Source organism: Ochotona curzoniae, unplaced genomic scaffold (assembly GCF_017591425.1).
Source record: "Ochotona curzoniae isolate NIBS_2020 unplaced genomic scaffold, NIBS_Ocur_1.0 contig_1, whole genome shotgun sequence".
In the NCBI taxonomy this organism is placed as follows: Eukaryota; Metazoa; Chordata; class Mammalia; order Lagomorpha; family Ochotonidae; genus Ochotona; species Ochotona curzoniae.
Genome location: NW_024464918.1, coordinates 4,400,001 through 4,410,330, shown reverse-complemented (window position 1 = coordinate 4,410,330; position 10,330 = coordinate 4,400,001). Strand labels below are relative to the sequence as shown.

Below are 10,330 nucleotides of genomic sequence, written 5' to 3'. Positions count from 1 at the left end.
CTAAAAGCACCCTACGCCGTCCTGTCTGAAGGAACTCTGGGAGACCAGGTTGGGGTGCAGACCTCAGCAAAGCCCTTGAGTCGGCAGGAAGGCAGGAAGCCGCAGCAGAGCGGAGTGCTGCGGCCCGAGGGGGCTGAGAGCCGAAATGGAAGGGATGGCTGGTGAAGCTGCCCACGTGGGAGTCGCATGGCTTCTGCGAGAAAAGTGATTTAGGCAGACGTAGGCTTATCCGAATCAAAGAGGCTTCTAGGAACTGAGCTGAAGCAGAGCGAAGCGGCCCCTCAGCCCGCAGGCTACAAGTGCCAGCTGTGAGTGCAAAGAAAGAGCTTTGATGCAAATTCCCTACTCCAGAAATCGTATTCCAGGTCTGGACAAGCTGACAAATTTTAATTGTTTTTCAAATGAGTTTTTAATAAGATAGCCCAACACTGCCTGTGAGAGGTGTGAGCAGGGCGTGCGCACGTGTGCACACACACACGGAGCCTGTTGCATATCTGCATACAATTTAAGCTTGTGCAGCAAGAAACATCCAGACACCAATTTTTAATAAAGAACGTGGACTCCTTCCCCGCCCCCACCCAGGGGACTCGGCTGAGTTAAGGCTGTGGTTGGTAGGAAGCCAGATAGTGATGCGAGAAATGAATTTGGAAATAATAAACACCCAGGGCAGTCAGTAGTGGGGGGTACAGTGCGGTGCGTTTTCCACAACAGCTACAGGACACACGAAGAGCACGGGACGCAGTAAGGCTGGGAACCATGCTGTGCCCGCCCCGCCAGGAGCCCGGGCGCCCTGCACTGTCACGAGGCCACGGGAATCACATGCTGGGCGCAGGACGGTCACGGGAGGAGAGGAGGCTGTGGCGAGGCCAGCCCGTCCCCTGTCCGCACACACGACGAACACAACACCCTTTGGCCCACACAACCGTATGCACGGTCGAAGTGGCAGCGGGCGGCTGTCTGCAGTCCTCGGGTCGGGCATCGGGAGCGACGGTGGGGAAGCGGCCTCGGCGGCAGCGCCTTGCAGTCTTTAGATACAAATGCAGGAACAGGAGTGACAGGCAGTGGTAGGCCACACCCGTGCCCCCTTCCTCGAGGGGGCCCTACCAGATGGAGCCCATCTCCTCCTCTTTGTCGTCGTCCTCGTCCTCGTCGTCCTCCGCCACGGCCCGGCTGTGGACCCTCAGCTTGCCCTCTTTGTCGTGGGGCCCCAGCTCCCGCTCGTCCTCCAGGTCATCCAGGAGGACCACCGAGCCGCCGCTGCCGAAGTCCCCCGACGTCTCCTGCTCTTCCTCTGGCACAGGAAGCAAAGAGGGGAGGTGAGCTCCTACTTCTGGCTCGGCGCCCGTGTCGGGGAGGGAACAGGCTGTTGGCCCCCTGACCACAGAGCACCCCTGTCTGCCTGGGGTCTACCAGCATACAGATGGGAGCCCTGGGGACCCGCCTTCTCTACATCTGACGTAACTGTCAGAACCCGCTGCTGATGGCAGGTTCCTGCCAAGGGTCTAGCTAGCGAGGGTGCCTGCATCTGCCCCAGACACCCACCAGGGGCCAGAGTCGCCCCTCAGGAACTCGGGGGAGGGGGTGGGCCGAGACCCTCATGTTGGGGACCCCCTAGCAGGGCTGGCGCTCGAGGCCTTACTCACCGCAGCTCACCGCGCCCTGCTTCCGGGAGCCAGCCAGCTCGTTCCCGTATTTGTCCACACACCAGCACTGGCCAGTGCTGCCGTGGCACTGCGTTGCCTTGTAGTAGCCCTCCTCGTTGCAGCGCGGAATGAAAGCCCCTGTGGGAACAGAAGAGCAGAGCTGACCGCGCAGCAGGGGGATGCTCAGGGGACTCCCGCCTGGGGTCCGCAGCGGGAGAGGAGAGGACCGGCTGGGGCTCACAGCTCTTAACCCCAGGAACTCCAGGGCGCTGTGTGCGCTAACAGAAGCTAAGGCCTTTGCTGCATCTAACTGGGAGGTGACTGTGCCAATACCTTAGCTCGCGGCTAAACCGAGTGAGTGGTCGATTGGACTTGGGTAGCTCACTGAAGGTTTGAGTTCCGTCCAGTCCTTCTGTATTGAGCTGCATTTCCGTCCGGCGTAGGCACTGCTACTACCAGTTCGTCTTTTAACATGTGAGAAAACCATGTGGTTTTTTACCCTCCACGCCTGGTGGCCCAGCATTAGGAACCCTCTACGGTCATGTCATGAAGTGACAAGGACACTTCATTTTGTTTGCGTTTGCTTAGTTTCCTATGGCAGTCCTGATTGAGTGAATGTTTGGGTGTTTCTGTACTCTAGACATGCAACATAAAGTGAGGCAGCCTTGAAGAATTTGCCCAAGTATTTTATACCTGCTGCTCATGTTTGAAGGGGGGAGTGTGAGAGGCACGCCTTTGATTCATTTCATGGCTTAGATCTAAGTGTATTGTCTGTTCCTTTGTGCTAAAGGTAACCACATCAGTTTCATAAGTGTTGCACAAACAGGTCCGCAGAGCAGTTTCTGAGAGTGGTCCCCGAACTCCCGGAGCCCTGGGAGGGAACCATGGAGGGAGAGGGCTCAGCTGACAGCCCTTTTCCAACCAGCCCTCAGCCTGGCCTTTTCCCTTGCCCGTCGTGCCCCAGGCCCCCGTCTCCGCTAGCTGGTTCAGGGAGCCGCCTGAGGTGCCACGCGTGCCTGCATGGCCGTCACCTGGGTTTACGGCGATGCTCTGACAAGTTTCTGAGCTGCATGTCCAGCTGATTTCTTGGAGTGTCTTGAGCGTCCGTGAGTGCATCTGAAGCCGCGAGGTTTCACTGCGGTCGCCCCCGCGCATCCTGCTGCACCCGGCTCTTGTTTTCACTCAGTCGGAAATCTTTTGCAGTTTTTATATCATTTCATCTTTGATCAATATTGATGTGAACTAAGACGTCTGGGCTGTAGGTAATCTCATTTATTACTCATGTTATTGTATTGCGGCCATCAAGTCTGAGCTGTGCTACTGGGTTGGAAATCAGTTGCTTTCTGTGATTTTGACTATAGCAGATTATTTCAGCCGTGTTTGAAAGACAGGGTGTTCAGGCCATAAACACGAGGCTAATCAATTATGCTGCTCAGTTATCCTGTGTTACTTATAAATTGAGAGGGGTATATTAAATTATAGATAGGACCAATCCCCATTGAAATTCCATTACAATTTGCCTTAAAGCACCATTGATAGGGACATTTATGCAAGATGCTATTCTTTTTGTTACTTTTTTTTCCACAATGCCCAGTATTTGCTTTTTTCAGATACTAGTGTTATAACAAAGAGTGTTTAGGGTTTTTAAAAATTCAATTTCTGTGAGAAAATTTAGGTTTGCCTTTCTTTAAAAATAAGATTTGGCCCAATCACATTTCATGTAATTACAGAATGACACATTGCTTATCCTCCAGAAACGAAAAAGTGTGTTGAAAAAAAATGGTATGGGTTTCAAAATTATTGCAAAAATTTTGGGGTAGGGGGGAAGCACTGTCACGCTTGCGTTTGGGATCCATTCTCCTCACATTTTACACCATCTGACTTTATTACTTCATGCCTTCTGATAAGGTTTTTAAAATGTAGTCTTAAGACTCAGATGGATCCCCCTAAATTTTACGTTTTTTTTTTTCCTAGTAAGACCCAAAGCTAATCTGTGTTTTTAAATAACCCCCTTATTCTCTCGGCCCCAACAGTCTGGAATTGAGTTCTAGCTCTAGAACTCTCTGCTAGTCCCTTTCCTCCCACGCCCTGCTGGGGTCATTTGGAGTAACTCCCTCATTGATCCTGCCGAGGCTCGGGGCTGGCGCTTTGGAGCCGTCCCCAGCAGCCGACATGGACGCTCACTGATGACGATGCAGCTCATCTTCATGTTAGCTCTGGCCTCCATGCAGGGCATGTACGCATTTATTTCATGACCATGTTTCATCTTCTGTAGGCTGACCTGCATAATAACACGGCTTCTCCCAACCTCATGGTTTATTAGAATGCTCCCAGAAAGAAATGTGGCGAGGGAGGGAGGGAGGGAGCGAGGGAGGGAGGGATTGAGACCCAGATCAGGTAGTCCAGGAGCTGCACTTTAAATACCCTACACCCCAGGTTACTTCACAATGACTGGTTTTCAGAGATCACTTCATACCATGGGCGGGAGGGTGCCCATAGTCTGGAGCTCCTGGGCCACCTTATCTTTTGCTTAGGAAACGCTGGGCCACCACGGTAGGGGAGAGGCGGTCACACCTCTCACGTGAGCACAGGGGCCAGTGTACCTTAACCCTTGTCTTTAAGGAGCAATGGAAGGAAATGAACAACTGGACGCTTTCGATAGTCCATAGAATCAAACAGCACGGGGATCTGTGCATGGATGGACAGTCAAGGATGGCAAAGAAGAGAACAAGTAGGGAGGTGGGGTCCTGGGAGGAGGATGACCCCCCTGCTGGAGCTGCAAAGGATACACTGAATACCCCAAAACAGCACGACTGACCCCTCAGGTAGGTGTCAGGCAGGTACTGCTGCTCTGAATCTGCCATGTAATAGCAATGCCACCTTTTTAAAGCACATGGTCATCACACCTGACTTACTTGTTGTGGCTTGTTTTATTTACGTACTTGGATGTACAGTTGTTACATCAGAAGAATTCCCCAGGAAAAAAAAATAATTTGTAAGCAAGTAAAGGGCAATTTTATGATTGAGCTAGAGCGATCTCCACGCGTGGGAGATGAGCTAATGCCATCACAGTGATGAGGGCTTCCCAGGGGCACAGGGGGCACTCCATTCATGTGCACTTCAACTCTAAGGCCACACCTTATAAATTTCTCAATTAATTAATGAGGCAGTAATATCCCCATCCAATGGAAAGCATTTTTTTAAAAAAAACAATATACTAGTTCTATGGCTATTGTTCATCTGAGGTCCAGCACTCCAGCCCTACACATGGACCGGGGGAGGAGTCCGCCCAAGGCTTGGCAGCGGGGAATGTGGGGAGGAGGGATTCGTCCCCTGCCTCCAGCCTGGAGTAAGGTCTTTGTGTTTTTCTATACAGGTGAGTTCTCTGGGACTGGAATAGCTTATCAGAAGTCATAGTATGCGGCAAGGCAGAGAAATGTGGGCTCTTCAAGTGGAGGAAGATGAGCGAACGTGCACTTGGACCTGCCGCCCGGGCAATCAGGAGCGGGCACCTGCTGACATCCAGGCTTCCTGCCTCGGACGATTCAGATGAAACATGCCCATTTCCTTCAAGTAAGTAGATAAAAACTTCTGAAATGCCGGGCTGCCGAAGGAATACAGCTGCCTCTGAATGCTTAACAAGAGGCCTTGGTGCTGCAACTCGGTGTGCTTGCTCAAAAGCACAGGCAATGAAGGCAGGCTCCTTTCTTGAGCAAACAAATGCAGTCAGCCAGGGCCTGAGTGACAGCGTGGTCTGAATGTCCCCCACTCTCCTGGGTCCTGGAGACCTGAAAGAGGCCTCAGGGCTGTAAAGGGGTGGGTGCTCAGATAACCTGGCATTCACCGCCTTTCCCTTGGCCTTGGTTTCGCCTGCAAGGGAAACGCTCACGTAGCATTTCACTTCCACCTTATCAAACTCCAAGGCGAGAAACCCTTTCCTATAAGCGTAGGTGTGAACAGACATGTACACCTCCCTCGTGCCGATCTGACTAGTTTTGCTGAGAGGAGTTAGCCGTGACGGGGGCGGCTGGACTTGGGCCCTGGCTGGAGATGTCCACCTGCCCATCCGCTAGCCTGCCCTCCTGTCCAGAGAGCATCCTGCGGCCCACGCCCGGCTGTCCGTGATGTACCGCTGGCTGGCTGCGAGAGCTCCGTCTCAGGTAAGACGAGGCACTTCTTTCCCGAAACACCGGCTCTAGTTGAAGAAGCATCGTCGTGCTGAACATCTTTCTACAAGAGACGTGGATGGTTTAATTAGTTGTTTAAATGAGTGGCAAGAAATTGTACCTACCCAACAGGCTTTTCCCCTTGCTCAGCTTCTGAATTCTGTTCATCTCATTCTGGCAAGGGAGACCTAAAAAATAATTTATGAACGTCAGTTTCCAGATGGTAGGGGATATGATCTCTAATGATTGACTTCGCTCTTGACGTGGAAGGCAGCTGATGACACACCTGGGAGCAGTGCTGCTCCACATGCTGTCACTGTGCGCGCACACAAACCCAGGCCATCAGTGTTACTAATGAACCAGAGGAAAAATGCCTCGTGCTACCAGGAGGTGCTAGAACTAGTACTGGGGGGACTGACTTGTACAGGAATTCTTCCTACCAATACCAAGAGTAGCTAGACATTTTGCTTTACTTAAGAAAGGAAGGGATCGGTAAGGTTTGGAAGAACTAAAGCTTCCTGCGGGGTGAGTGTTCAGGATCTACCCGGAGGTGAGGAGGACATGCAAGCCCGGATTCTGCTACGGAAGGGAGAGGATTCAAAGGGTGGGCTCCGAGCCCCTAGGGCAGCAGCCATTGGGATGAGGCACTCGGGACAGGAGCAGTCAGAGATGCAGCGGGTCAGTGTGAGGCCACGAAGCGAGGCTCTGCCATGGGCCAGTCTACCCATTTGCGAAATCCACATGGCAAGAGCCCATGAAAGGGTGGTGCAGTGGAGGGCATGTGGTTAACTAGAGGGTTTGCAAGTGTGCAGCCCCCAGGAGGCATTTCTAAGCCTCTTACAAGGAGAGGGAGCCTGTTTGTTCCCAGAGGAACTGAGCAGCTCTGGGAAGTTCCATGTGCTCAGGGCTCTCTGACTGTGGGTTCACCGGCACTGGTCTCCAGGTCTCCTACAAAGAGTGGAAGATCCTGTTCCCAGCTGTCGCCCTGTGGGTTTGACAGCGCCACCTGGACCCATCGTGTGCGCACTGGGAAGGAGAAACAAACGAGTATCCTAGCAGGTAGGTACCGACAGCATTCCTATTTCATAAATGCAGATTCTCTGCTTTGTCGCTTTGCAGAGGGAACCGAGTGTAGGCAAGTGTGTGACTGTCTGCTCCTGCAGACAAGAAAAAAATCAGGATCATTCATACCGACACAGAGGCAGACAGCTGGTATGAAGCAAGCTTCTAATTTTAGGATTCTTCTCTCAAATTGCCCCACAGAAAATGTTAAAATTCTGCATAGCTAAGGAAAACTAATCAAACTGTTGTTCTCACAGAATTTCTGAGTCAATTCGAAAGATGACAACAGAGCCCCGTTAACGGGGCTGATAGAGCGACCTGGCAGTGACGCTGCCAGGGAAGCGAGCAGGCCCCAGCCAGAGCAACACAACTCGGGGACATGTCCTTGTCTAAGTCGTGAGTAGAGCCCACTGCTCAAGACAGAGTCCAGGAAAACCTCTTTGGCTCCAGGGAGAAACCATTACATCATGTAGGAAAAACCAGTATTCATAAACCTGTGAGTACAGGGAGTTTAAAGTCTCCTTCCTTTATACTTCTGTCAAAAAAAAAAAACCCACTCCTGCATATTTGAGGAAGCTTGTAGAATTCCAACTTAGCAGTCACATGGTAGAACAGTATCAACCAGATAACAGTCCTAGATGTGGGAAATTCAGCAGTGCTCCCTGAAATTGTTGTTGGCTCAGAGAGACCCTCAAAGTGTTAACTGTACAAAATTTGTAACTTAGAGATAGTGCAAACATCAGGTCTCTATGCCTGTGACCTGCTAAAGCCGTGCTGTGACAAAACCTATAAGCATTCAAAATAGGAAACGCTCAACATGGCTGCTTGAAGTTTTATATTCAAATCACATTCATTACCTTGATGTATACAGACTATACGCACAGCATAAAGGATACTGTAACTTTATGTATATATGTATACACATACACACAGAGGGTACTTCAGAAAGCTTGTGGAAAACTAGAATTGTTATTTCGCTACAGCAGTTTTGATTCAGTGCATTCCTCTGAACTTTCTGAAGGTGCCTCATCTGAACGTGTGCCAGAGCAGAATGCCATGCGGAGGGGAGCGATGGGCACTGAGCAGCCCCGGATGACCACCTGCAGAGCTGGGAAAGGGCTCAGATCACTTGTGGCTGCAGAAACACAGTCTGAAGTGATTCCAGGTTCAAATGGCAGTAATGCAATTCTTTTATGTTTAATTTATGCATGCTGTCTTAAAGTCAGAAAATTTGCAAAGGTTAATGCAAGAGTTACGGCTTCTGAAAAGGCCGTGAAATAGAAGATGGAGAAATCTGACTACCTTGATGTTCCTCTTTAGCAAGAATGTACTTGAAATCAAACACTGGGAGGAAAAAAGAAAAGCTTTCTTCATCAAGGTTTTCCTACCAGAAAAGTAAGTCCATAGGAGTGTTGCAGTACAGTGTCTCAAGCACAAGGAAAGATGGCACACTTAGCTACAACCAGTAAAGAAATAAAACAAAGCACTCTGGGTGGTTGTCTGGTGCTGCCATACAGGAACTGCCATTTCAGATGGTTGGAAACAGTCCAAGTTACAGTGTGTTGCCCACTGTCCTTTATGACTAGCAGTTCTGCTAGGACTGGATCTTACAATCAGAGACATGTACACACGCTCTGTCGCATGGCTCGACCTTGCAGCCCTCCTGGCCTGGCTGTGTCTCCCCATCTAAAGTGCAGACTGTCACGTTCACTTTATCCCCAGACTCCCACCGTCCCCAGGAGGCTGGGATAGAGGAGAAATCCAGCCCTCGGAGCCGTACAGGAAGTCTGAGCACCTGCGCTGGACCCCTGCACGCCATCCCTGCAGGACTTGGAAACACACCTGGTACGTGTTCACGAGCTTTTTCCATAATTTACACATTGTTAGCTGGGACCTGTACCATTGTGAACCCGTGTTTATGGAGGCTAAAAAGGTGGACCTAAACCTGAAATAGCGATGACTACAGGCTGGGAGAGGAAGGACATACAGAATGGCTTCTAGTCTTCCACAGTGTGATGGGCGACTAGCGTTGACAGTAACTTGAGGGCTGCTTAACATGTCAAACGTAAGAAAATGGAAACAAGCTGACACGTGTGTTAATGTCACACTGTACTCCCTTATAGTTATTGGGTAACTCCCAAATAAACAAATCCTTATCCTAGAGACGATGATAAAAACAAACTTTACCCTGTTGCTTAGGAAAGGCTGTCTGCCAAGGCCAACTGGATGTTTACAACACCAAATGGCTTCAGAATTAACCTGCTCTAGATGTATTGAATTTCAAATTGCACCTGAAGATGCTGTGGGCCTAATGCAGCCCCCGGAGCGCTCATTCCCCGCCCATGGAGCAGGCTCCCAAGAGTTCGTTTGTTGATGGAAATGATGTTTTTACATTTCTAATTCTCCACAGGGGGAAGCTCCACAAGGGCCTGGGGAGTTGCGCAGTAAAAGTTTCTACACCCATTTAGGTTCCCAAGTGAGGAGCAGATTAAAGTCACAGACTTGTGACGGTTCTCTTGTGTTTTCTAACAGAGCCAGTCAGAAGCAGAAACGAGGAGCAATGAGCCTCTTGTAACTGGGGTGAGTTCTTTGCCCCAGCCTTACCTCCAGGCTTCTGGAAGCAGTAGCACCACTCGTTGTTGGAGAGCTTGCCGTCCTTGAAGGAGTCACAGGAGTTGAAGAGGGGCTTGATACAGGGCTCATACTTGTCCAGGTAGATGGCGTTGATCTCCGAGTGGTCGAGCAGCAGGTCATAGTTCATGTCCAGTTTGTTGAACATCCAGCCCAAGGAGTCCTTGCAGATGGGCAGGATGCTGGTGTCGAACCCTGGCGGGGAGGGGGCCAAGCCGGTACTGAGCCTCTACCCACCCGCGGCTGGCCCACGACAGCCTCCTCGGCACTCCCACGTGCCCTGGAGTTGGGGTCAGCTTTGTAAACAAAGGCATTTAAAACAGGAGCCAGCACTGGAGAAAAACATGTCCTGAAGGGAAGCTGTCTGGGATGGAACTAGAGGTTTTCACCTGCGAGGTGTGCTTGCACCAGCGTGGGCCTGAGAGGCAGGGTGCAAGAACCCAATGCTGCAGCCAGGCTTGTGTACTTCAGAAAACATACTTAAAAACTGAAATCAAAGAAAATACTGTGACGAGGTAACGGGAATGTGAGCAGGCAGAAGGGCTGAGTGTGGCTCCCAAGACCAAGCTCACCTACCCCACTGTAAATAGTTCCTTCTTGAAAGGGGGTACCTGCTCACATCCAGCAGGGAGGACACGCTCCCAGTTGGAGGCAGTAACCAAAGCTACCCACTCCCTGCCGTACTCTGGGCTTCAGGACTTCCACCCTAATGGCTTCTTTGGGGAGTCAATTTGCTTCTGGCCAGGGGCAGCTCTCAGGCAGGCCTCTGCAGAGACAGGAGTCCTGGAGGAGCGCCAGCCTAACCCATCTGCTCTCTGCTGTTAGGAC

General features: G+C 51.0%; 1 protein-coding gene across 3 annotated transcripts in view; it reads right to left on the bottom strand.

The window, feature by feature from the left end:
• Positions 1-404: 404 nt before the first annotated feature.
• Positions 405-10,330, bottom strand: part of SPOCK1 (SPARC (osteonectin), cwcv and kazal like domains proteoglycan 1) — a 400,415-nt gene continuing 390,489 nt past the window's right edge. For all 3 annotated transcript variants that reach the window (XM_040982062.1, XM_040981992.1, XM_040981908.1), the window contains 4 exons: positions 9,476-9,697; positions 5,935-5,997; positions 1,644-1,781; positions 405-1,291 (listed from right to left, as the gene is read on the bottom strand). In XM_040982062.1, the coding sequence (XP_040837996.1) occupies positions 1,101-1,291; positions 1,644-1,781; positions 5,935-5,997; positions 9,476-9,697 (614 nt within the window). In that variant the 3' untranslated portion in view covers positions 405-1,100. The remainder of the gene's footprint in view (positions 1,292-1,643; positions 1,782-5,934; positions 5,998-9,475; positions 9,698-10,330) is intronic.